The following is a 27,726-nucleotide window of genomic DNA, read 5'->3' as shown; positions in this document are numbered from 1 at the left end:
GCAGACAAAGCCCCAGAGTGCCCAACAAAGAGAGCAAAAGAGGCATTTTGAAAGGCAGAAGGAAGAGTAAAAACTCCTTCCAGCACAGACTGTTTAAGAGATCAGCAGCTGCAGGACTCCAGCGCTGAAGATAAGTCATTATCCTGGCCCAGACAAAGTCAATTAAAGTGTTGACTTTTAATTCATCAGACCAGCTGGCTTAAGACAATCTAGAGATAAGCTAAGAAAAATCTTCTGCAGACTTACTCACTTCTCGGGCTCAAACAGGAGCGTGGTAGGCAGAGCTTTGAACCCATGCCCCTACCTCAGCTCCTATCACGCAGCAGAGGAACATCCTCCTATCATGGGACCTAGTGCAGAAAAACCTCCACCACCTGAGCTGACAAACCTATTTTACAAAGACAATATCCAGTCATCCTAAATGGGATAGCTTGGATACTTTTGGCCATTGTCAGTATTTCTGTGTTCTGTTGCAGCCAACGAGTATCCTCTCTTGATGTAGCTGAAACCAAGAGGCATATTACAGCAATTTTAGCTATTCGCTAGACTTCAGTTACCTATTGTAAGTCTGCATGTCACTCCCAACACACCATATTATTTTCCCTCTTGACCTGGAGGAGCCCACAGTGTCACTCCTCTCATACTAAGAGGCGAGAACATCCTGTAACTTGAGAACCATGCAGCAGGAGAGCCTACAAATGCACATGTATTTGCACTTCTTTCACTGGCCCAGGTTCTGGTCTGTGGGCCACTGGTGACAATAAGTGGTTCACAGGACCTTCTTAAGAGTAAAATCTACACACTCAACTGCCTCACACAGCTGTGCTGGTGATCCCCAAGGACAGCAAGCACCCCTTTCTTGGTTCCCCACCAGTGTCAGGGTCTGCTCCTGCAACTGCCCACCAGAATGCAAGTGGATATGGATATCTCTACAACACCTCACCTGTTATACCTGAATTGGGTCTCTTTGCCAACCCAGAATAGATCCACTAGGCATTGTTGGCTCTTAAGGCTGAGGACAGAGATTTGTTGTAGAGCCACCAAAATGGTTTCTCAAATGTGCAAAGCAGGTGGGGACACTTCTCTTTCCTAGCATGGAAGGGAATACATGATATTTCCAGGTCTACAATGGAAAGACTTATCTCCAAAGCTAGGTGGGTATTTTGGATGTTCCTCTCCCAAGAGTTTTAACAGTGACAGAGTATCAAGATGCTCCCAGAGAGCTCAGAAAAGCCTGATGGTGTGAGTAACGTGGATGGCAGTATCCAAGCACAGGGGGTGCAGTGCACCCCTCTGCTTCCTTACTGAAAAAATGAGCAGCTGTGTGTGGACAAACATGGGGAGGCCACGGGGAGTCGAGCCCACGTGTCCCCACTGAGGCAGCGTGGGCCGGTCCCGCAACCTGCCCAAGCTCCCCGGAGGTCTCTGCATGCCAGAAACACGGACCTAGTGCCTATGCAAGAAAGGCACCCGTTCTTGGTGAAGAGCGGGCACGCATCCCCGTCCGCACCCCATCATGCTTGCCCTAGGGCCACCCTCCCAGGGAGTGTGCTGGTTAGACCGCTCTTGGCTGAGAGCATTTCACTCTCTGCGAACAGAGCGATATTTTTTATTCATAATTAGAGCCAAGTCTCCTACAATAATCACAGAGCACTAATGGCTCCAGGCAGGTTGGCAAAAAATTAATTTGTGCTAATTTGTCAGAGACCAGGGAAGTATGTAATATAATTCATGTATCATTTACTTGGTTTACAATGATGTCTCAATTATGTAGATAGTTTGCCAGGCCTCTGAAGCAGTAACACTCATCTCTTTGATAGACATGACTTTACTAGAGGAGCAATACAGAAACAGAACAAAATAAACTATCAATTGAAAAAGCAGCTATATATTGATGTTTACTCCCTTAAAGACAATTAAAAACAGAATATTCTGCTGCTTTATAAAGACGAGTAACTCCACGTTCATTGTACTCACTTCGCCAGTACAAATATGGTACTAATTCTGGGAAAATGTGCATTCAAAAGCCTAAATGAATAAACGATGTACCTGAAAATCAATAGAGTTGAACAAAACAACCATTAGTATTAAAGTCTTGTTCAAACACTTGGCAGGGGACTGAGCCAACATTTGCAGGCTCATATAAGTGAAGTGATCAATCAAATTACAAACCAAAAAAGCAAATGTGAGGTAAACTGCATTTTATGCATCTGTGTCTCTGACTGTGTATTAATTTTTTCACCCATAATTCATCTTTACTCAGTCTGACTTGTCACAGAGTTGCTGTCAGCAATTTATCAACCACTTGAACATGAATTCTAAACACAGCTCCTCTCCTCCCCTTGCACTTTCTTGGGGCACCAGAAGTGCTAAAAATGGAGGGTAAGGTTTGGGTAGAATAAATCATTTTGTTAATCCATCTCCCTTACTCCTGGTGAGAGACAAAGGAAGTTTGACAAAAAGTAGGATACGAACACCACTTGGAAAGGAGAGAGCTTGCTTGAGCCATGCACTAAGAGGGACAGTCTCCAGGCCATGCAAATGAGAGTCCAAATTTTGTTAAAAATAAAAAAAATTAAAAAACATCTGCAGTCATTTTGCTTGCAGAAAGTATAGTCAATGGAGTTGTTGCTGGAGGCAAAAGGAGCCCACAACTGGGTCCCACATCTGCTCTAAGAGATGGGAAGCGTGACCCAAAGATTTGATAGCRACCCTGTGAGTGATGGCCTACCCTCTCTGGTATTGATAAGCTGAGTATTTCACCACAGACCTTTTAATTTCTGCATGGAGCCACCTTCATTTAAACAGACCCTCTTTCCAGGCTCCTCAGCCTAGTCCACTGTGCAGCAGTGAAGGTGGGAAGGATTGAAAAGATTGATTTTTTTGCAAAGAGTGATGACAAATGCTCTTGAGAGTGCCAAAAAGCCACCTCTGCTTGCTAAAATGTCCAGTTTGCCCTTGGATGGGGCCGATTCAGTGCCTGTGTAGGGGTATGTCTGACCTTTAGGCACTGTCATGAGTTTCACAACCTGCTAAGTTAGGGAAAACTTTTTGCTCTCTCAAAGAGTTCGTCTATCTCTTTAAGCGCACTTCATTGACTGCATCTTCTTTTGCTCCAAGATGCTTTGCATTTCTGACACAGGTAGAAGTCCTACGCAGGGTGTAGGATGGTTTCTACTTCTCTGTATCCCCTTACACAAGGAAGTTCATATCCAAGTCTAATTCTTGGCCTGGCAAGGCAATGCCTGTGCAACCACAATTGCTACCATGCCTGCTGTCCATCTGGGCATCCTGCTCCTGGGGAAGTCTATGGGCCTTTGCTCTACTCTCTCTTCCACCTGTAGGACTCCTAAATAAAAAAGAGACATCCTGCCCCTCTGACAGGGCCTCTGCTGCTGCTACAAGGAAGGTCTCTGAAGTGTCAGGGAGGAAAAATCATGCGATGAGCAGGGCAGAATGTGACAGACTAGTGAATGTTTGTGTGACAAGTAAAGACCTGGCGATCATTAAAGGAAGGCTTGCAATAGGGTAGCTCTGACGTACCTTGGGGAAGGGTGGATGGATCTATAAACTAATCTACCGGTTTGGACACAGAATTTCTGAAGGACCCCTGTGTTGAAATTTTGGCACCACCCTGGTAGTCAAGTCAGTGTGGGCTCTTGCTGTCGACTGAACCCCTTTTCTCTCACCCAGCCTGGTTGCACACCCATTTAGCTCTATATTGGCAGGGGAGAGAGTGTTGTAGTCATGTGGGGGACACACCTGCTGCAAAATAAATATTACTGTCATTCTTGGAAGTCATTTCTTTCTCTAGGTCTTCATATCTGGAGAACTAAATCCATCTTGGATATGAATCAAAGCTTATTGAAGCCAATAAAAAGGGTCTGATTGATTTCAATGGATGTTGGATGAGGCCTTGTATAAAACATTTTATGGAAACCTTTAGAACTCAAAGGTGACTTAATCTATATGCAAGAGAAAGATTTTCAAAAATAGGTGCTTAAATGAATAACTCAGTTTTTGAAACTGCCAAACAACCACTTTGTCACAGGTTTCAGTGCGAACCAGGCTGCATAATGACTGAAAAATCAAACCATTTCTATTTAAACACCTATGCTCTGACGTAAGCGCGAGAGTATCAAACAGCTCTGACATGCAATCAAGTTACCACAGCATAGTAAGTCACTGTACATCCTAAGAGCTGTGGTAGCTGCACATGTAAATACTTCCAGCCTGTGGCAAAAGGTTATGCAAGTTAGCTTAAACCTCTTTCATTGAGGACTATGCTAAATCAAACAACCTTGCATTTGCAGAGGGTAACTAGGGCCTACACAGGCTGTCATAGCAAATAAGGCAATGAGAGGATAACTTGTTATGTCATGGTAATGTGGTAGCATACATGAACTTCAGCTGAATACCTGTTTTGGACTTCCTGTACTGCTTTGACAATAAAATCCAGCAAAAATGAGCTTTTTTTCTACTATTCTTCTCTGACCCAGACTACTCTTCTCAGACCCAGGCACAAGAGAATTTGTCCCTGTAATTCCCCCTCTTTGATAACCATGTTGTTGAGACTCCACACAGCAGGATCATATGTAGCCATGGAAGCAAATAAAATGTGCTATGTAGCTTTCATTCAAACAGACATTACTGAAAGCATCTGCACCTGAAATGTCAAAAATTTCTTCCCACACAAAGCATGTACACTGGAAGCCTCTCTGTGCTGTACAGCTCTAGTTTAAAAGACCTTCCACAGCTTTGCAGCTTTGAAAAACATCTAGAAGTAACTCACCTTAGGAGGAGGGTAGAGATGACAAAGTGGTTGTCCAGTATCCTGTTTACACAGCTTCAAGGAATGGCACACCACATCGGCATTCATTTCCCTGTCTATGCTGAAGGAAACGGTGTGAAAACAAAGACTGTTAAGTTCTTCTGGGTGCTTGAAGGTACAAGCTATTTCCATGGGAAGGTAGATCTCCACAGTGCTATATAACAGCCTCGGCTCACTTCACTGTGGCCTGTAATCTCTGCTCAGTGTAGTGTTGGGTCCTAATGATTTTCTGCCATGGCATCCTACTCAGCATTTAAAATTGGATCCCAGGATGATGAAAAAGCACTGTGCTTTATAGGCAGCACCCGAGTCAAATACATTATGACTGTTCTGTTTTTTAATCAATCATACGTATGACAAAGATTTAAAGGTTAAAGTTAATGCATATGCAATTTGGCACATATGAATGCTCAGTCATTAACTCAAGAAAATAACCAGAAATCCTTCAAAGATCCTTAACCTTTAATCACTAGACACAAGTGCTATGATTGTTTCTTTCTTTTGGGGACACACCTCTGGGCTACTCAAGAATTAAATTAAAATGTTTGATTATAGTACTTCTTAGTCCTGTAAGCACTTTGAGGTCCCTTGGCTAGATTTAAAAATAAATAAAAAAAAMCAAACCTTAGGGAGGAAGAAGGTCTAGCAAAAAACTCTTAATTAAACTAGGAACTTTCAAAGAAAAATAAAATGACCTACATCTTATTTTTTAAATTGTTTACATTACTTAGTGGGCCTTCCCCAAGAGTGTGTATGAGCGAAGTCAGGGCTGAGAGCATGTAGGGGCTGACAATTAGAAAGTTGGATTAAAGATAAAAGGCAAAGCAAGAGACAAATACTACAACCCTGCGACTCTGTCGAACCTGTCGTACACACATAAGGTTATTCAAATTCCTCCCTCAGGCAAATGAGTTGAATTTCAAAAGGTAATTACACCAGGTAGGCCTGATCTGAGATTCAAATGCACCACAAAAATGGTTACCAGTGGCAGCCTGTATTTATTCACTCGGGAACAGCTATGTGGGGTCTTTCATCCCAAGTGCCAAATCTGGACTCACTCTCAAACATCTCTGCTTTAATAACAGTGTGATTTTTAAGAATGAAAACCCTGCACTTCAATCTGACAATACATCCATAGGTGTAAAGAACAAGCGAACCAAAGACTTGAGACGATACAGGAAGACTTACAGTTCGGCTAGGTGTGGTCCATAAAGTTCAGCAAGTAGGTAACAGAAACCTTGGAGATCTTCTAGAAAACATACATTTTTAAAATAACTCAGCACAGTGGAACTGGTACTTTCCTACTTCCACCACCCACTTCAGGATAAGGGAAGAGAGGTAGAACAAAACTGTTCAAAAGGGAGCACTCTAAATTCAGCAAAACGTGGTTTTAAACTGCAGCATGACTTTTTTATCTTGCTATTTCTTTCCTAACAGTTTCTAATTGGCTAGTTGCTCTGTTCAAGTTCTACAAAATCATTCTGCTTGAAAAATTTTCATCCTTCAAAAAAATGCAACTGTGACACAAAACATTAATTCTGATTGAAGTCTCAGTAGCAAGAGGGTCTGTATGTTAGGAGTGTAGAAATGAAAAAGGTTTGATTCAAACATGTACTCTATTTGATTCAGATGCTGGCCAGGAGATAGCATGTTGGAGATTTATTTAAGGTACTGTTTGTTATAAAAAAGGTCCTCACACCATTTTATAACTCCTGAGCAAAGACACTTTTGGAGGGGATATGTGTGTTTGAATGCAGATGCAGGATGATAGTAGGACTGATCTGATAGTTCCTATGAAAGAAAAATTATTATTTCTTGGCCTGAATGGACAAAAGCAGGGGCAAGTTAGTTAACCATGCAAGTATTATACAAAGGAGGTGTCAGGCCTTGTTTCAGCAATAGTGTTGTCATTAAAAGCTATGAAGAGGCAGATTCACAAACATGCAGCAATGACAAAGTACGGCAAACTTGCAGCTCCTGAAATTCCAGAGAGATGTCGTTTTCCCTTGCCCCTCCACTACCCAAACAGGTAACTATCTGTGTTTGGGAAAGAAAATATAGAATATATTCATATTTCCTGAAAAAAACCCTTAGAAATCCCCAAAGCACCCAATTTACTCCAATTTTAGACTGTGGAACATTGGGTGTGACCCACCATCAGGCTGGAGACGCCCCAGGCTGGGGATCTAGCTGCTTTCCCTGCCAGGGCCGCGGTCACACCAGTCGGCGGTCTGCACCTCGGGGAGGAGAACTGGGCCCTGAAGGGTGCAGCAGAGGAAGAAAAAATAATGTCCCCAGCACCCTCCTTGTGATACTGTGTTGCAGCTGCTGTAACTACTACAGCTGATTTTCCTTATCCCATACCAGATAATTTTATTTCAATCAAGTTGTTAGTCTCGTTTCTTTGCCTCCTTTGACAAATAATTCCTCTCTACTGGCTCTTTTAGAAGCAATCTGCAAGTTAAAAATTGGTCTCCTGACTAGAATTGGATTTTATTCTTGCTCACCTAAAGCGAAACACATCGCAGGCATCAATAACTCTGCATTTGATATCATCACTGATTAAAACACCCTGGGACGAGGCTTGCTGGCAGGGTGGCTGGCTCCCTCTATGCACCCACAGGAGCAGGGGGCTGGCTTCCCCATCCGCTCCCCAGTGCATCACAGGGGAGAGTCTCCTTAAAGGCTTCCCAAGCCACCTGGTTTCCATAATGTTTCTGGCCCTGGAGGAGCCATCTGGCTGCCTTAACCCATAGTGGGAGCTGCGAGGAGGGGAGGGTTTGGCTGGCCGTCAACTGCAGGGAGCTGATGCCGGGGGTCTGCTGGTGAGGCTGATTTCTTGGCACAGATTTCCTTGTGAGCATAGGAAGCTCAACATGCAATTATCCAATAGGATAACAAAAGGGAGAGTGAAGGGAGTTAAAAGGAATAGCAATAACATAAAATTATTGTTGGGCAAATAGAGTCCTTCTGGAAGATACATACGCCATTCAGGCTTTGGCTTCCAGTAAAACAGACCCAAGACATGGGTACTGCTTGCAGGTCTTGCTCTCCAAGCCAGACTGTATTTGTGGGTTCACAAACCTCTTACTCCACTGAACACACACAAAAATAGGATATTAAGGGAAGAAAGCTCTGTTAGGATGAAGCTGTGTAAGTCAGAAGAGGGGGGGAAGACAGAGAGAAAATTATGAATAATTTGGAGTGTTCAGGGACAAGAGAAGAGCTTGAATCATAAAAGCTGGAAAATTTAGAAAAAAACCTGGAGGCGCTTGGCCAGAAATGCGTATAGTTGCTTTTGCCCAACTTCAGGTTGTGTAAAACTCCTAACTGCCCTGTTCTTATTGTGATAAAAACCCTGCAGATTTTCCTCTGTAGCTTTGCAGTCCTAGAAACACTGCCCATTTACCTGGACCTGACATCTGTGTCTGCTCAAGAGGCTCCTTCACTCATGGTGTGACTGCTCTTACTTCTCACTGGAGTACGAGCCATGTTGCTTTGATCACATGCATGACAAATATTTCCATGTAAATAAGGATGATTGTGTTTTCTGCACAGCCTAAGGGATTCGGTGGGATTGACGGGTACTGAATTTGTCTCTTTTTCTCTAAATGTTTTTGCTCTTGAACAGCATCTAGCTTCACTGAAGGACTGATCTGCCCCTTTGTTGCAAGAAAATTATATAGGCCCATAAAAAGACCAAGTTCTTGTTCCTGTTTGGTCCTAGGAAAAGCCTCATTGCCATCAATTTGCTGCTGTTATTCTTGCAAGCAATTGTAGGCATGTGTATAATAATGAAATTATTCACTCAGCTGAAATGGCATGGCCTGCTTTAATAGGTTTTCTCCTAATAAGTCTAAAACTACTGTTTCAAGTAGCAAGAGGCAGCTGTTGATTCATATTTCACAGTTGACCGCCTGGGAGAGGATAAGTTGGGTTAGGTTGTAGCTGCTGCACAATCCACAGGATTTTTCTCTCATTTCAAGTTCAGGGTCAATTTTTTCTCTTGTCTGTATCCATGCATCTCATGGAAGGTAACTGGATTATACAGATTTAACTGAAGGGATAATAGGATTTTATGTGTAAAGAATGGCAGCTGAACAGAAATATCTTGACATGTCAGCTGAACAAGGTTCACTGAGTGAAGCGTGAATGTAGACCTAGCAACTCACACTTTAAAGAAAAAAATCTTATTTTAATAGCAGGATAAGGGCTTCTAATTGCAACTTCATAGTTATGTGCCTGTAATTTAAAACACTGGGGATATGACTTATGAAATAGAAATCAGATAAGCATCATTCTATCAATGAATGAATTCTAGCAATTACCTCTGTGCCCCATCCTGTATCAGGAAATAATGTGTTAGAAAGGAGAAAATTAATATTCTACATACATCTTCTATGAAACTAAAGACTACAGAGCAAGATGGTTTCTCAGAGATACAATTCATGAAATCCTATATAAATGACTTTTTAATGCAGAATCCTAAGCCATCTTTTTGCATTCATAAAGTTAAAAAGACATCATGAAAATGAGATCTAGTCACTTGAATAGTTACAGGATTCATCTATGAAGCAAGTTATTCTGTTATTCCAACCGTTCTCTATTTAGAGATGAACTTTTAGACAGCCAAGTGCCTTTGGGCTGCTAAAATAAGGGAGAGAATAAGGGGAATCCATATATGTTCATATACAATAGGTATCACTTTTGAAATTTGTATCATTGGTTACATTTCAATAGTTTCCCTGTGCAGACCAAATGGTTCACATCTTACACCTGTCAACCTCAGCTAGTTGTTGTGATTTTACAATAGTGGCTTCCTATACCTGAAAACATTCTCATCTTCACAGTAGCTGTAAAGACCCATATCAGTGAGAAAGAGAACTGCTTGGACATACAGTGAACCTGGCTATTTTTAAGCTGCTTACAAAGACACAAATAAAGTGGAGAAAAAATGTGTGTGGGAAGGTGCGTGTGTGTATGTTGGTGCACACATGCATATGGACTTAATGCAACTCCTACTACTGCAACTTTGGGATGAAACCCCAGCTCCACTGAAGTCAAGTGAGTCATGCCACTGGCTTCCCTGCTGATAACACCTTGCTGTCTTTCAGCTACATTAATTTTAGATGCTGCATGAGAAGCAGATAAAGCCTTTTCAGACTCAGGTGCGAGTTTTTAATTACCAGAGAAATACAGCAGTACCAACATAGCATATGGCATATTATTTGACACTTACCAGGTATGTAGTTGCACAGTCTCTCCAAGGCTGCCTTTACTGTACTGTTGTGCCACTGTGCAAGCTGTTCAACTACAGAGACCACAAGCACACAGCCTTCAAGCAAACAAACAAATAAGAAGAGTGAATACGGTTATCTTCATCATGTGATGAAGCACCCTGAGCCATAAAAGAATTTCGGGTGTCGCTGGGCATTTCACTTCTTGAGGTGCTCCATGGCAGATGAGTGTACRGGAGAAAAAAATATCTGTGAGGTTCTGCCTTTACTCAAAAATTGTGACTTATCCAACCAAAGACAGGATGCCAATGGTAGAGGAATGTGCAGAACCGCCTGGTTTTTATAGCACTGAACATGAGCACTGACCACTGCGGCCACTGTGGCATTGTTTCTTCATGAATTTTCTTCTGAAATCCAGTGGTGGGTGGCATGTGTGGGGCTTCTGGGCCCAGCCACACATTTTCTAAAGCCAAAACGTCTCCTAAATTCACTCTGCTCTCCTTCTGTGGTTGGGCATAGGACATTTTCCATGACCTGTCATTTCTCATGGCTAATCTTGGCGTGAGCATGGGTAAAGGCTGATCACCCCTTAGACTAGATGGGGCTGACAGCAAACAGCCTGCACAAGGAAGTAGAGCATTTCTTGAGATGTGCAGTGCTTTTTCTGATACTTTTGGGATGAAATAGGTTCAATGTCACCCCCACAGAGCAATCATCCAAAATCCACATGATGACCATAAGCCTGTCATTTCAAGAAGATTTTAAATCTCTGTAAGCCAGCACTGCACTCTCTCTAACACTCTCTGCAGTGGCTCCACCATTTTATAAAGAAGGTATGTTTGGTGATGCAAAGTCTGACCAAAACAGTCAGATCTGGCAGCCTTTCCTGAGAGTAACAAAGGTGGGTATCCCTGGTGGCAATAAAACAGTCCAGGTGCCAGGGAGCCAGAAGGCCTATTTCCAGCAGCCTGAGTAAAGATTTCCCTTTTTCTTCCATGTAGCTGAACCCTGTTTCCTCCCTACCACAAGAAGTCTCAGATCTCAGCATTTGCTCTGACGCAGCCTACAAATGGCAATGAGCTGCAACATTTAGATATGGATGTAGATCCATCTTTTTCCAAAGCTCAGGCACATTAATGTTTAGGTTTTTAGACTGGCACAACTCTTCAGAGAGCGTTTTTAAATTCCTTCCAGGTAYGCCTGCCTATGTGCTATTAAATCAAAGTGATGTTTATCAACATAAATAACTTTGATGTTCCTATGGATCAAGTAGAAAATCAGAAAGGAGGTGATACAGTTGGAACTTGTTATAGGACTTGCAATACCCTTGAATCTTCTATTACCTGTTCTACCTCAAATAAAGTAATCCAGTGGAAATAGTGAATTGCCACTCTTTTTGCAGGGATAAAAGCCCACTTCTCATGTTTCTGAAATAAAACCCTCACTCAAAGTACTCTGCAGAATGATGTTTAAAGCACACTATGAGCCATTACCTCTAGCCAGCCTAAGAGAACAGAAGAGTAAATGAAGGCAGATGCAATTGAGAAAAAAAAATGAAAAAAGTTATTCTTCCTTCCCTCTATCCCCTCTCCCCCAGCAAAACCAAAAAAAGGCCACATGCCAGCCCAAACAATTAACACTTAATTTAAACACAATAGCTCTCAAAGCAAAAAAATATCTGGAACAATAAAGACCAAAAATAAAACCAAAGGTGACATCCAAACTAGAGGATAAAGCACGCTCAGGGCACCTGCTGGACCAAATGGCCCAGGATCATCTGTTTCCTATTTAATTGCCAGCATGAGCCTTAGCAGCCCTGTGCCAAACTCGCCCCAGGCAATGCTTGTGTTTGTGCAGGGACCGGTCCCCGAGCACATTTGGATGCGGCCACCCAGTSTGGGGGGTGGGGGGTGGAGGATGCAACAGACTTCAGCCACTTGGGTCCGAGCCATGCCATGCACTCGGCCTCAGAGAGAGAAAAGCCAGACTGAACTGACTTGGTGCTGACACAGTGGTGCACATCCTTGAAATATGCTTGAAAAACACCTAAAGGGGACTGCCTCTCTCTATACTTATAAGGCTGTATTATTAACATATGTGAGCAATGTACAAACGCAAACAGGATTACTCTTTCCCTGCTTTTTTCCTATGGCTGCTTTACCCATGGGGATGGAGGCTCAGAAAAATTAAGTGACACAGAAATGCAGATTTCTTGAAGGCCAAAATGATGTCTTAACCACCAAACCACATATTCTTTCCATATCTCCTTTTCTTCTCTTACCAAGGTCAAGCCTTTCCCTGAAGGCCTTGCTGTCTAGAAGACAGAGAGATGAGAAGTGGAATGACAGGAAGGAGCTAGGCCTTTGATATTTTCTAAAAGAAATAGCTTTGATTGTTTTACCTTTCATAGTTTTGTGCCAGTTTTGTTCCCTCACAGGAACATAAGGAAGCTATGAAGTAGGATGTGGCGGTTCTTTGCAGACCTTGGTTCAGGAGTCCACGAGGTGTTAAGTTGAGAAGAGAAAGAAACACAGGCAATGCTGAGGTTAACAGCTTTAACCGAGCTTAAGTGGGGGGAGGAGCTGTGCTGGCAGACAGACACCGAAAAGTAGCCTGAAGCAGACCTGAAAGCAGGGGGGTCGTGGTAGTGAAGGTGCCAGGAGAGCGGCTTAAAGCATGTGGTGGCCTGACCACACTGCCAAATCTCAAGCCCAGACACAAAGCAAGGGAAGAAGTCTTGCTCCTGCCTCCAGCACCTCCTTGCCCTCTGCGGGATGGAGGCACTGCTGTGATGAAGCTTGCAAACCACTGCCGAGCACTGCGCTCTCRATGCAGCCTACGTTTGCGTCATGAGTCCCACAGCGCTTGTGGTCGAGCAGAAACGGGAGGCCGTGTTTCCTGTGTCAGAGCAGGCCCACTCTAGCCTTTGCTGTTGCAATGAGCAAACATTAAACTCTGCAATTTCTGTTTTCAATTATAGTAACCTGGGTGCAAAAACGTTAATCCAGGGCATCCTCTCTGCAGCGCTGTAAGGAGAGATTTTAATTCAGGGTAAAGGTCAGCCTGATAAAAAAAAAAAAAAACCAAGTCAGCCCTCCCACTTGCACCAGGAGAGACTGGCTCCCAATAAGGACACAAGCCTTGCCCAGCAGATGAAGAGGGAAAAGAGCCTCTCTCTAGCTTGAGTGCTCAGCATCACTGAATCTCAATACAATGGTTTTAAACTTAGAGGTATTCATCCTAAAGGCGGGCTCAGCAGCCTGCTTAATGTTTTGTCTCAGGGTGGGGTGCAAAGAGTTCCCTATCTCTCTTACTCAGCCATTGTCTCATTGACTCTCTTTTTCACTATCACAAAAGGGTCTTATCTCTTCTGTTAGAATCAGTGTAGAAAAAGGGGATTGTGGACAAACAGTCTCTGAAMCACAGGCTGAATGACATTACAGGCCGAGCACGCAGGATCCAAAAAGTTGGGTTGAGGAYAGAAATAGCCAGGGTACTTCATTTTTCTTTGGAACACAAAAAGACATTTTCTGCTGAAAATGTAAGTGAATTTCTTTCTCATGTTTGTCCAAGTTCTACAAAGGAAAAAAGATGGCTATTTTTAGTTCGGTTCTGTCAAATAGAAACAGAATTCTTAATCAAAAACAATCATTCAGGTAACCCTACTCACAGAACAGTCTCCTGGCAATTAAATGGAAATTTTTCCTGTTGATTAAGTCAGTTAGACACTTTTGTGTCTATCGAACCAGGCCTACAGGGAGGTTTGCTTCACACGAGAATTAACGGAGTCATCGCTGAGTTTGTCAAGTACTTAATGCAGTACCTTGGGCTAATAGACACCATATGAATATAAATAATAATAATAACAGCCTGACTACTTGGGAAAATCCACTGAGTTGAACTTCAAAGTGTTTGCTCACATAAACTAGTCTTTACTGTCCTGTAGAGGATGCTTCTGATCACGCTATTATGCCTCTGTCTGGGGCAGGGCAGACCACACCTGGATTATTCAAATGCTTCCCCTAAATGTACTTACTCCAGGCAACATTTTACACCTCACAGGACAAGCAGATAAAGAAAAACTTGCCCTATGTCAAAGGACTAAATCCTGCTGTTCCAGTTAGAGATGTCCTAAGCCGCAGGCAACACAGCTGAAGCCTCCCTATCTGAATTTGGAGAGTCTTTGTACCTTGCAGGGGGGAAAATGCTCTCCAGGAACGTAATGTCCTTCTGCCATGCAGGAGCTATTTGTGTCGCCTGGCTGAGCTGTTTTCTTTGCTCTCTGTACCTGGGTTTTTATCAGGTGTCCTTGGTCTACCTCGCTTTATTCCTTACGATCTCTGACACTTCTCGTTGCCCCACCATGGCCCGTACCCGGAGAAATCCTAGTTTATGTTTACAGCGACTCTGCTGGCTTCAAAGTCTTTAATTTAGACTCAYGTCCTCGGGAGCAGATTTTGGCCTGGAGACTGTAAATTACTCAAGAGAAGGATTGAACCTTGGAAGGGCAAAGGAGGAATATGAAAAAGGCTCACTGTAGTCCTGTGAGGCAAATCCACCTAGGTTCCCAGGTTTTTGGATAAAAATAGGCTCCCGTCAGTAAATAATTCAGATTTATCCCCTAGAAAATCCTAGTTCTTGTGTTTGACTATAGGTGAAGTCTCAGGAGGTGTCTATAAACTGAAGTTAACTCCAAATAGTCTCACTACCAGTACAAACCTACTGTATTTATAATCTTATATATCATCTCTCTCCAGATTTAGTGGCAGAAAGAGAGTTCACTGTTGGCTACAGCACAAAAAGTCACTACATACTAACAAAATCAAGAAGAAATAAGCACAAAAAACCCTCACTGCACACTAAACAGGTAAATCATCAGGAAAACTAACAAGTTATCCTAGATTTTAATGGCTCTTAATTCTGTTGGCTAAAAATGGAAAATAATTAGTTAGCTGAAAAGGGCAGAGGGAAATCAGCTGTCTTTGACTGTGGAAATCTCGTTGCTTTAATTACTTATAATGCTGTGTGTGAGAATATAAGCTTTTCAATACTCCAGGATYGGTAGAAAAGCACTTCCAGAACTGGGCAGTCATTAACAACTATCGGTTGCTTTTAATTTAATAGAAATTTAGATGTGATTTATTTCTCATAGTGAGTTGGGCACATATAAGGCAATGTAGATGGGCTTCATTATTAAAGGTTTGAAAAAGCTCTACATTTTTTGCAGTTGTGTATGATTTTCTTTATAAACAAGATTGAAGAAATTGACTCCACTGCGGCGTTTTGATAATAGGTTTCAATGCCTTGACAGGCTGAAGGATGTTTTCTGTGGAAGAAATTCATTGGTATTATAATGCCTACCAGCCATCAGAAACTAGACTCTGGTATTAATAAAATGCCTGTCTCTTTTAGAGATAGTTTGTCCCATCTGCTATTAATTTCTGAAGAGATAAGAGAAAACCATAACCATTTTGCTCAGCAGCAGTAATCTGAAAACTCACATGTCAGGAAGTACTTCTCCCCATGTATTTGAAAATAGTGTTTAATAATAAAATGACATTTCCAATAGGCTTGGAAAAAAATGATACCCCAGTAATAAAATCAGAGCTAGAGAGATTCATTTCTTAGCCATGAAGCCTCTGGCAGTCTGAGCAGACTATTTAACTTAATCCACTCCTGCTGCACACGTTTGAAAGAATCTATAATTAGAATTATACCTACGGATGTCAAGAAGTGTCTAGATACTGAGAGCTGCCTCTCTAAGCTTCAGATTTGTAGATGTATTTTTCTGAGTAAAACTTTGTTAAATGTGATTTCTGGCACCTGCTGCATCATCCTTTGCCATCTTTTGCTCACGCTCTTGGGCGTGGGAGACCTTTCTCACCCCTCCAGCCATATCACTGTTCCCCAGCTAAAAATTGCACTGAGCCCATGACCTCCTTTGCTGGAGGATCTTCCCTGCCTGTGCTGAGGCACTGCTCGGCACACGCTGGGGGTAAAACAGCTTCCCCAGGAGCTGTCCCTCGCTGCCGGGGCAGCTGCTCCTCCCAGCTCTGCGCTGAGGACTGCAGTTTTGCTCAGGTAGCTGCAGGCTTGGGAGCAAAACGTCCTGAGAARAGAAAGTGATGCTGCCTCTGTCCCTCCCCTTTGCCATCCCTGTCTGCAAATGGCCACAGCTCTGCAGAGCTCGCCGTATAGGGACTACGCGACAGAGAGGCAGCAGCAGCAGATCTGGTGACCACTGGTTTTGCTCACAGGAAAGGGCGGACTTTGCCTCCTGCACCAGGAAGAAGTAGCTAATCTCATTTATTAATCATGCAGAGTTTCAGACAAGGAAAGGTAATTAAAGTCTGACAAAAAAATCAGATCTGGGTACAAGGCCATTTCTGCCTCTAATATCTGCCTGCAGAAGCATGACCCTTGTAAAAATGAATCCATTTATCACATTCCTGTTTTTATATAGAAGATGAAGGTTTTCCCAAAACACAGCCTTTGCTTCTTCCATTTCAGACAATTATTTCAAGTCACAGGCTCCTGTACATCTCTTAAAATAGCACATAGAGATGAGGAGTCTCTAGAGCCAATCTACAAAGCATGCCAGACCATATTGTGACTCCTAGTGCAGATGCTGTTGTTCTGGAGTAAAAATGCCTCCTTTCAACTTATCTAASCCAGTGTCAGTTCAATCTGGAACAAGATATTCTTGTTTGAAATAAGAGCATTCATATGGGGAGGTAGTAAGAAATAAGCAGTTCTGTTTTAAGTTCCTATCCTCTCTTAATGTGAATTAACTTTCCTGTGTAGGCAAATTCTTAATCCTTCAGCTAGTTAGTCTTTATATGCAATTGTGAATGCATGGTTTCAACTGGGACAAAACATCCAGAGTTGCTATCCTTAATCTAATGTACTTCATGATTAATGTAATGCTTGTTCAAGTATCAGAAAACTCCATTACAAAAAAGAGCATAAGGTTATAGAAGAAAATCAGGGAACAGTATTAAGAATAAGGTCTTGGCTATTYCTCTTAAGGACAATGACTATGGTGTATAGTTAAAGGGTTATCTAACAGTTACTGCATTTTGTAACTCAAATATGTTAGGCTATCCTGAAACCAAAAATAGTGAAGGATCTTGTGATTGATGTCAATAGAGATATTAGCCTCAGTTAAATTCTGCATTAGAAAACTGGGGCCTTGGACTTTGGTCTGTCTGAAAACTGTAGATAACTTCATCACTCCATCTGCAAACCGTAATGAGATCCTTGAAAGGTGCAGGAATATTTTATATTCTTGTTCTACAAGAGTTGATCACTTCTGCCTGTTCACCCTCTTTGACTAACACACACCATGGAAAGTAAGACCTTGGGGGGAAAAGTGTGCATTTTTCTCCTCTTATGATTCCAGCTCATGCATTCTTCAATGGATTTACACCAGCCTTCCTCCTCTGCAGACACCTTGCCTGCCAAAAATATAAGGCAAGCCATGCTGGTCCATCTATTCCAGTATGTCCACCTATACTCTGACACTCGCTCTTGGACTCAAAGAAATGTGTGAACTATCATTCCTTATTTTCTATGCCTTTCATGGTTTTATAGACCACTCTCATAACCCACCACAGTCATCTCGTTTCCCTGCTGAAGACTCATTTCATTGATGCTCATACAGATGCCACTTAATACAAAGGTATTAAGTCATTCTTTAGTCATCCTTGTTGTCTTCCCCTAACCCTCTTCCACTTCTACCATTTTCTCTTCTGAGATGGGGAACAAAATGGCACATGGGTATTCCTTGCGCAGACCACAGATATGCAATGTTACAGCATAGGGATGTTTTCTTTTTCACTCTAGATTACTTTCCTAATACTTCCTAATATCCATTTTGCCTTTTTTGATTGCTTCTGAGGACTGAGCTGGTTCTTTCAAAGAACTATTATAACCCCAAGATTTCACTACACCATGGTAATATTCAACTCAAAGGCCATAACTGTATATGTGAAATTGGGACTATTATTTTCCCATGTGTATCCACAGGACTTGTTGCTTTGAAAGTTAATTTAGAAAGGAATCTGATTGTAAAAGTTTTTGGTTTTTTTTAACTCAGACTTTGTTTTCCATTCCATTTACATTAAGTGTTAATGTATTTCATAGAGATACTGTTGTGACTGAATACAATTGTAGGTATCCATATTCAAATATGTTGGCACACCTTTTCGCCCTAAATTTGCCCATGCCCCAAAGTCATAAATATCTTGGAAATGCTAAATGGTACAGTATTACCAATCCAGTTACAGTGTATAAAACTGCATATAGTGTACCGGGTAAAAATATTTTTGAAATACTAGTATCGATCTAGCAGTACTTAAAGTGCACTGAAGCATGGTAACAAAAACAGCAAACCCTGTGAATACCTTTTATCACTTTTTTTTTGCTCACCCCTCTGCAGTGCATGCAATAGCAGGGAGACACTTCAGACCCCTAATTTCAAAGAGCTCCATTCATTCATTATTTTTTCCTTAAGACACCCTGTGAGGATTCTGATGGAGATATGCTGGTACAGAACATGCAGTTACCATCTAGTGGAAGACTCTGGTATCCATACCTACCAGCCAAATATATCCCTGGCATTGCCTACATTACACTTTAAAGAGCCTTATTTAACAAAATTTATAAACCCTAGGCATTTCCAATGGTAATGCTTTTTTGCATTAATTAATAGAAAAATTGTGTGCATGTGCCATTAACATATTTTTCTTTTCCAGATCAGGAAAGGGTATTAAAAGCTTACTGGAGCCTGAATGGTGGCCGGGGAACTCCTGTTATTTCTTGACATTGGGACTGTTCCCTTGTCCAATGCAAAAGAGTAAGCTTTGGATAATTTCATCCTTATCCCAAAGAGAAACCATTTTAAGATTCTGAATGCATAAAAATTGTTTCAGATGTACAGTTCCTAAAATCATTAGAAATGATTGCCTTGAATATATGCAGCTTTTTTTACTAAAGATTTGTATAGGGATAACATATGAAAATGAGTGGGAGGTACACATGCTATGGGAGTCAGCAACCAATCAGAAAATCAGTACTAAATAAATTATCAAAAAAAAAGTTATACTACAGGCATGTATCAGGTGTAAACCTTACAAGACTGCCCCAGTCTACATATGCATATATAAATATACATGAATCTGCATATACATACACATACATACAGGTATGCATGTACGCTGAGCATAACTTTTTATTGTGGTCAATAGACATATTTGCATTTTGTAGCCATAACCTTTCAGTAAGACTTGGGGTGATTTTTACCATTTGTTGCTGAAAAGTACAAATCCCTAAAGAAAATATTTGCAGGTCAACAGTTGCTTTAGTATCCCCGTCGCACTACTCACATGCGTGTGTTTTCTCAGTCTATAGTATAATGATAGGAAAAATGCTACAGTCACATTTGGTATGTATTACTGATCATCAGGCCAAATTTTGCTGCTGTTTCCACTGTGTCAATTGAGCAATGTCAGGGAAGTGAGCAGGGGTGGYGCAGCCTGACAATGGTGCAGCTGCAATCAAAGTCAATCCCAGACTTTTGGAATGAAATAGCTCATGGTACCACATTGATATTGGTCATGGCCTTTTTACAGGACTCATTGAACTATAAATTATATGTTCTGTCACAGGGCCTCCCTAGACAATATGTGCACCGCCAGTTTGTCTGAGCATAATTATTAAAAGCCTCTAACTCCATTTGGCACGTTGCATTGTGTTAAGTTATTGGGAACTCCAAACACCACTGGTGCTGCTCCACACAACATTTTTCATCCCTGCATTCACGCACAGCTAGACAGAGGCAAACTGTTTAGGACATTGACTATTAAACAAAGCAGCACAGGTAGAAGTTAGCATTTTATACTGCTGCAAAGCTTCGAAGCATCCATTCTTTAATGTAATCAGCATTGAAAATATGTTTCAATAAGCTGCTTCTAGGAATATTAGGAATTATATTCTCATGGGTGAATGGAAGAGGTGACCCACAAAGGTTGCTGAGAACGGCATTATATCAGGCACTAAGATGGTGAAATTTCCTTCTCCGGCTGCTGATCCGCAGCATCTTAGCTAGCTAGCAAAGAAGATGGAAAGCGCTGCTGTCCGTGTGTATTGAGCGCTCCCTGACTAATAGCCTCATTCTGAAAAGGGCAGCCAAAGTTAATCAGCAAAAGGAGCAGGGCAGCCTGGTGCTGGGGAGAAAATAAACAAACTCTACTATTTGCAAATGATCCTTGCAGTCACAGCACAGAACCGCAGAAAACTGGCCTGGAAGAAGTCATCTTACACAAGCCTCTACTCTAGCAGCTAATCAATGATATCTAGACCATTCTCAAGAGAGGCAATAGACATAGACCTGTTAAGACCTCTAATGACAGAGCTTTTACAGTCTTTGCAGGAACTGATGAAGCACTTACCTACCTTTACTATTAGAAAATCTTCCTCCTAACCTGCATGTCCCTACTGGTATTTATTTCCATTATTTCTTGCTGTATCTGTTATGAACCTGGAGAATAGATTACCCCTTTAATGTTTTTGATGACAGCTGTCACGTTTTTTCTCCAGTTTTTCTTCTCTAGACTAATTATCTCCAATTTATTCAATCATTTTTATAGCTTATGTTTGTTTTTCTCTGAAACCCACAGTCACTCCACATCTTTCTTGACGCACAGCCCCAAAAACGAACACAGAAATTCCTCTGAGGCTTTATCAAGGCTGACAAAAGTAGCAGATTCCTTCACATGTCTTGCGAGCTAGCTTCTGTTCACACCTCCTGGTGCAAGCAGTGTGTGCCTTTCTCATGACGGCATACCCTCATAGCTCCACTATAACCTCCAATCTCCTTCCCTGGGGACGCTACCTAGCCAGCCGTTCCTCCTCCTCTCTGCGTGCAATGGACTATTTCTGCTGAAGTGCCTTCAACATACACAGATTGAAGTGATTTTTTTTTTCTTTTAGGCAGCTGCTCCAGTTTTCAAGATTGTTTTGAAGCTAATCCCGTCCTCCATTGTACTTGCAAATGGTTTCAGCTTTATATGAGCTGCTAATTTAATAGCAGACTGTTTCGTCATCCAGGTTAATGAAAAGATAGAAGGGTACTATGTTGAAAATGGAGGTCAAAGACAGACCTCATTTTGTACATCCTTCCATTTGGGGAGTGAGCCATTGGTAATTACTCTCGGAGTAAGGCCGTCCACCATTTTTTTCCTGCCCTGTAGAAGCTTAATTAATGTCATAGGTCTCTCAGCCATTAGATTAGTGCCAACAGCCTTACTGAAGCCAAGCTATAACATCTACTGCTGCTTCTGTGTCTACTCTGTCATAGAAGGAAGTCAGGTTAGACTGACACTGTTTCTCCTGGATAAACCAAATTAGTCTCTTACTCATATTTGCTTTTGAAAGGTGCTTTGAGAAAGTCTGATTAACTATTGCAGGATTTTTCCAGGAACTGATGTTTAACTGGCTGATCTACAATTCCTCAAATTCCCTTTCTTCACCCTTTTGAAGAGAGGTGAATGCAGTGACTCCTTCCTGTCTTTCACTGCCTCCCCCATTTTCTAGGGGTTCTCCAGGGTAGCCTCTGCCAGCTGGGAGGTTGCTTCAGCCACATCTAAATGAAGCTGTCTTTGCTAGAGAGCAGGATGATATGCAAGGACCCTTTACAGGACTCTGTTGTAATTGAGGGGGGGAATAAAACATTTGTAAATGGTTCAGTAATAGTAGAATATAATCTTAGATATGATGAAATAATATTAACACTGTTATTCCATCCTTGGGTACATTAACATTTTTCTTGCCCTGTGAAGTGGGCAGTTTTTTCCTCATTTAACAGATGGGGAAACAAAGACCTGAGTATTTAAAGGGTTCATACTCAATATTTGAGAGAAAAATACCCAGGATCCTGTTCTCAGGATTTTCCCATTGAATTTATCAGGTTGCTCCTAGCAAAAGGATTTTTAGGTCTTGTCCTGAGTTTATCCCTCAAGCCATGCTGCCAGTTAGTATCAAAACTAGAAACTAAAACCAGCCTAGCATCCAGCTTCCAAACTGGTGAACAGAGCAAAAAGTCACAGTCTTTATGCAAGGAGAAACAGCTTCATAGGTACTTGTATATATTGGGCAGCTCACTAAAGCCCTTGTATCTACCRCAAGGAAAAAGCAGCAGAAGATACCACATCCAAAGCCTATGAGGGCCCTGAGGGAGGGCTCAAGCTGATTTCACAGGCCGCAGAAGGCAGTCAGTCTCCCAGGGTGAGGAAGCAGCCAACAACTTTCAGGGATGGAAAACTTTGCTGCCAGAAAGAAACTGTCAGATGTTGGGAAAATTTTTCTAATGATAGGGATAAAGAAAGATGATGCGGAAGGTCCATTATCAGAAACATTTAAGAACAGGCTGGAAATGGTTAGGAACAGCTTAGGTGTACTTAATCTGATCTTGTAGCCAGGAGGATTATCATCAAGTCCCTACACCTTCTTTTCCATAATTCAGTTCTAAAAGGCAGCAACGTTAAATCCCTTTTTAGGTGGGAACACTTTCCAGATGTGAAAGTAGCTTTGTTTTCATACTAAGTCAACTAAGAAAAGACTTTCTCTGAATGAAGAACACAAATTTTTCAGGAAAATTCAGCAAAAGTGAAGTGATTTTTTTTCTGTAATTACTGGGGTTGATTAAAAATGTTCTGTCTAAAAGTTTTTTAGCACAATTAAGTTTGCCATAAGAAGTGACCTTCCTTAAAAAAAAAGAAAAGCAATCTGAAAGCAGAAATGTTCTAGCCAACCCCCGCTAAAAGTAGTTTAAATTGGATAGCCAGCTGTGGTTCCTCACTGGAAGCATACCCTCATTTCCTCTAGCCCCATTCCTTATTTGTATATGGACTCCTAGCCAAAATACATTTCCCAGGACATGCTACGGCTGGGGAGTCCCCTGAAGCATCCAGCTCTTCCACCTGTAAGACCAGACTATACTGCGGAAGATGCTGTCTAAGAGGGAAACAGAAGGAAGCAATCAAGTTATGCATATTCAGCTGGGGTACCAGAGCAGCATTTCACTTTCCTCTTGCATCAGTTCTACATATTTCTTCAAGAAGTGTGACACTTTCAGGGGAAAGATTTGATGAAAAAAAAATTCTTGGTTTTCCTACTGAAAGAGCATCCATTTTCTGGCTGACATTGGCTATTAACGTAATAACAGTCTCCATCATGCAGGTTATACACACACAAGGAGTGATCAGAAATGATATTCAATGTGCAGCCATCCCACTTCCCTCAAAAAACCCGAGGCAAATAGCTTCAAAACATTAGGCACCTGACAAAACACTTAACTTGCTTGAGAAAGTCCATTCCTTCAAGAAAATCTCCTATACGTTTTGCAATAGACATTTCTCACTAGGGAAGTAATGGTAAAAATGCTGCCTCGGTCTATATTGCCAAAAAGACATAGAGGAATGGTTCTTCCTCAGTGCCTTCCCAAACAGAAAACTGAGCTAACAGGATCTGTGATCAAGCTGTTGAAAGGAAATCACACTCTCTCTCCTGAAGAAGAAACTGATTGCAAGGGAATTTCTGCTTTTCCGAGGGCTCACTTTCTGGCAGCCGAAACAGCGGTGCGAATTCCTGCCGCTGCCGCTGCCCCTGCTCCCCACCGCTGCGAAGGCAGCCGTCGGCTCCTCGGTGCTCCCCCTCTTTTATTCATGAAAAGGGACAAGCACAGATGGCTTGTCAGTGTTCGCAAAAACAAGTCGAGAGAGCAGCTAATAGGCGAAATCACAGATGCTGCCGCCTGGGCTAGCCAAGGGCTGTGYGTGCGCGGAGGCACCAGCCCTCCCTGGTCGGCCCCTGCACCCATGCATCTTTAATGATCTGCACGGCTCGTTTCTAGCCTGCAGTTTGCCGAGGTGTTGACTGTCTGTTCTGGTGGCGAGGCAAGCTCACGCAGATGCTGTCAGCACCACGATGAGCTTATGCTGAAGGGGCCCTTTGGAGCAAGCAGCTGGGATAGGAGGCAGGTTTTTCGACATCTCTTCAAAAATCGGATAAACGCGCTGGGGGACGCGCGGGAAGCTCGGCCACGGGGCCAGCACTGGCTCCCTTTCCTCTGCGCGGGAAGGCAAATGCCATTTGTCTTGTGCAAGGCAACGTTTTAAGGCCCCGTGCAGTCACTCGAGGAATTTAGAGCCTTGCTGGGGTAACAGGTGCACGTTAAATAGCCCCAAAGGGCAGACAACACTTGCATTGAAAATTTAAAGACCGCCCATGTGAAAACCTGACAGGTGAGCACACTCGTCCCCTTTCCCGCGTCATTAAAAATGTAGCTGAGCAAGGATGCTGTCATTAAAGAGCACTGTTTGCCTTCCGCGCTTACAGCTGCTCCCGCAGTCCCGGCGCTGCCGCCAGCTCGAGCGAGGTGAGCCCCTGACAGCCATTTCGCTCTTTCATCGCTCACTTTCGGTTTCAGGCTCATGGCTGAGCTCTGGCAGGGGCTGCGCGAGTGTCACGGCAGCTTCGCTTGCAGCTCACCCTGCCTCGGCAGCGCTGCTCACTGCAGGAGCGCTTTGGCTGGTTTGGAAGAGTTGCAAAAACCTGTTTTTTGTCAGAATGGTTATTTCTAATTGTGTTCCCTGAGCCACGATAAGAATAATTTTAGGCTGAAAGGAAATATTTCCTTCTGAAGCATGGAGAACTATGGCAGGATTTGTGTTTGCAGCACAAAAATGCCTTGAAAAGCTAACAGAAGACAAAAATGAAATGTTTGATAATGTCAATATTCAAAATTTAAATGATGCATATTTTATACATTTATATACATTAAAAATCTAAGCTACCACACCTCTCTAGGCATATGGAGTGTCACCCCAACAGCATTGCTGGTGCAGCGATGCCCACGGTTCATGCTGGCATTGGTGTCACCAGTTGTGCTTTGGGACTAACGTAGCCATAAGTGTGGAGGCTGCGCCATGTGCTCAGCTGTGCATGCCCTGGTGATCAGCACAGCCCTGGTGCCTACGCGGAAGGGCTTGCCGAAACGTGAGCTCACCCCACTTCCCTCGGGCTTCCCCGCGTGGGAAGAGGCGCATGTGCAGGGGCGCATGCACATGAGAGAGCAAGCCAAAGGGAGGAACCTTCTTAAGGAAATGAAATAACCAAGGAGACCTAGGTGAGGCTATGGGAAACCTTACTTTCCTGCAATTGAACCCAACGCATCATGAACCGTAACAAATATTAGGAACCAGTAACACCTTGTTTTCAGTTCCCAGACCTCCAAATATTAAAGCCACTGCTTCAGGCACCGTTTCCTGCAGAGCAAAAACATGAACTTTGGGAAGCAGCCAGTGAAAAAACAAAATCATAAAATCACTCCAGACCCCATGCTCGCCTTGCAAAATCTTCAGTGATTATTTCACCAAAGACTACGCGTGTTTTGCAGTCCAGCTGTTGAAATTGATAAAGGAGTGATTTATGATGTGCATAGCAATGCTCCACTCACCAGTGTAGTAACAAGCCAACTAGTTCAGCAAGCAAACATAACCTGAATACATACCGACGCACGTGTGTCCTTTGTACATCCCAGAGAAGAGCGAAGGGGCCGATGGGTAGTTTCCACTGGCAAGAGGGGAGGGAGAGGCAGCCATCAGCAGAAGTGGGAGCCAGAGGATGCAGAATAAATTAAGAAGCATCTGTCTAGAACCTCTCATCCTAAGGAAGGAAAGAAAAAAAATCAGAGGGGGAGAGTACACATGGACTCTTATTCCCTTAAAGCTCAGAGAACATCCTGCATCCTTGTGTTATTAGCAGCTTGAGGAGAAAGGATGCACATACTCATATATAATTATATACTCATACGTACTTATATGCTCATATATACTTATATATAATGCAGGGACAGCTTCTCACCCGGACCCACACGTCTGCCCCTCTCCCCAGATGCGAGAAGGATCTTGCAGTCTCGGAGGCTTTCCTGGGTCCCTGCTGCCAGCACCCCCTCAGCCCCCTCTCGGACACCACTCAGGGACGGTCCCGCAGCCTCCCACGCCCACCCAGCGGGTCTCTCACGCACCCGGGGCCGGGATGCCCGGCAGCCATGGGCCGCTCGCGCTGCCCCACTTGTGGTCGTCCCTGCTGCCTCTTCCCAACCTGCTGGCTGGAAGGACCAGGAGGCTCGCGTGAACGGCTCTGCCTCTGCGCTCCCGTGTCTCTTGTGTTAGCAGCAGATGACTAACGACCTTAAACCACAGTCCTGGCCGGAGCCACTCAGCATTAGTAAGGCAAGACACTCCCCTGAACAACTAGTGTTGCAAAAAAAAAAAAAAAAGAAAAGAAGAAAACAACCCACAAACCCTTCCCCTCCTCCCTTTGTTCCTCTGCCCTCCTCCACTTGAGAGTATGGCAGAAAAAAGAAAAGAAAAGAAACCCTCAGGCTGCTTCTCTAAGATTTTAGACTAGGCTGTCCATTTGGAAAGGATGGGCAYAGAAATTAAAAGAAAAACACCCCTGGTGCTGGTGACTCACGTGCATTCAGCCAGCGGCTGGGGCTTTGGCTCTCTGCCTGTGCACTTTGCAAGCATGGCTGGAGGAGGAGGGGGCCCAGGGGAGCCAAACCACTGTGCTCCCATGCCACTGTTTTACCACAACTTCAGTTCTGCCAAAGTTGAATCGGTGGGACGGAGACGCAGCTGCCGGCGTTAACGGCAGCAACAGGAGAAAAGTAAGCGGCTGGTTYGGGACGTGGCTTGGGCACCCTGACTCTCCCCCACTTTGTGAGCGTTTGCTTGCATTCCCCAGCTGTCTGTCAGGTTGGAAAAATCCCGATCCTTTCCTGCTTTGACAGTCACAATGACTAAAGGTTTTCATCTTTCTTTTTTTTTATCCTCCCAAATAAGGCTAAAATCGTCTTCCCCCTGCCTGAAGTCAAGACAGATAGTAAAACATTTTTAAAATGACATCACTTCAGAGGTGGAACATGTCCAAGTAGTTAAATCAAGGAAACCGTAGATGAGAGAAAGGGCGCCTATAAAGGTACGACAGAGGCACGAGGYGCTGGAGTGCTTGAGCTACAGCCCAGCTCTGCCTCTGAGTTTCTGTGCAACCCTGGGCAAGTCTCTCACCCCCGCAGTGGGCCACGGACGCTCATCTGTCCACTCCCCTCTGCCCAGCTCTTGCAGACAGGGCTGGTGTTGTGCCAGGGGTTACTAAAGTGCACTGAGGAGTCTGTCTCATTTGGCATCTCTACATGCTTCCTGGGGGGAAAACAAAGGAGAATCACAAATAGTGTTATGAAGGGGAATATACATAATATAAATCAGCAGATCCTGAGCTTTAAGATGAGTGATTCCCTGCCAAATCTTCGGACACTCCTGCAGACCAATATGACCACACAGAGATCATGTCAGCTTTAGTATTCAATGTGTTTTTTGCAAACCACTTCTAAAGGCTTATCCTTTGTGGGAACCTATCATACGACATTTTCAAAGACAGTCACTGAAGTTTGCCCTAACTTTGGAAAATAGAATTTGCCTTGTGACAACCACAGTGTAATCCAGTGGCTCTGAAAAAAAGACTGTTAAAAACTTCAGCATGAATGCAAATCACTGTGTATTTCCATTCTCTAAACCAAATGTATGTTTTTCC

At 43.0% G+C, this 27,726-nt stretch overlaps 1 protein-coding gene across 6 annotated transcripts in view; it reads right to left on the bottom strand.

The window, feature by feature from the left end:
* The window catches only part of AOAH (acyloxyacyl hydrolase), a 103,693-nt gene extending 77,361 nt beyond the window's left edge, over positions 1-26,332 (bottom strand). For 5 of the 6 annotated variants that reach the window (XR_003256341.1, XM_026083749.1, XM_026083752.1 and 2 more), the window contains exons 1-5: positions 26,156-26,332; positions 25,640-25,794; positions 10,071-10,166; positions 6,020-6,080; positions 4,793-4,892 (exon numbers count right to left, since the gene is read on the bottom strand). Coding sequence is in view for 5 of the 6 variants with exons in the window: in XM_026083749.1 (XP_025939534.1) it covers positions 4,793-4,892; positions 6,020-6,080; positions 10,071-10,166; positions 25,640-25,794; positions 26,156-26,181 (438 nt within the window). In the remaining variant the exon portion in view is untranslated. The remainder of the gene's footprint in view (positions 1-4,792; positions 4,893-6,019; positions 6,081-10,070; positions 10,167-25,639; positions 25,795-26,155) is intronic. The other variant, XM_026083750.1, reaches the window with a different exon arrangement.
* Between the last annotated feature and the right edge of the window lie 1,394 nt (positions 26,333-27,726).

This window comes from Apteryx rowi, unplaced genomic scaffold (assembly GCF_003343035.1).
Source record: "Apteryx rowi isolate R43461 unplaced genomic scaffold, aptRow1 scaffold_613, whole genome shotgun sequence".
NCBI classification, from domain to species: Eukaryota; Metazoa; Chordata; class Aves; order Apterygiformes; family Apterygidae; genus Apteryx; species Apteryx rowi.
This window is presented reverse-complemented; position numbering and strand designations above follow the sequence as displayed.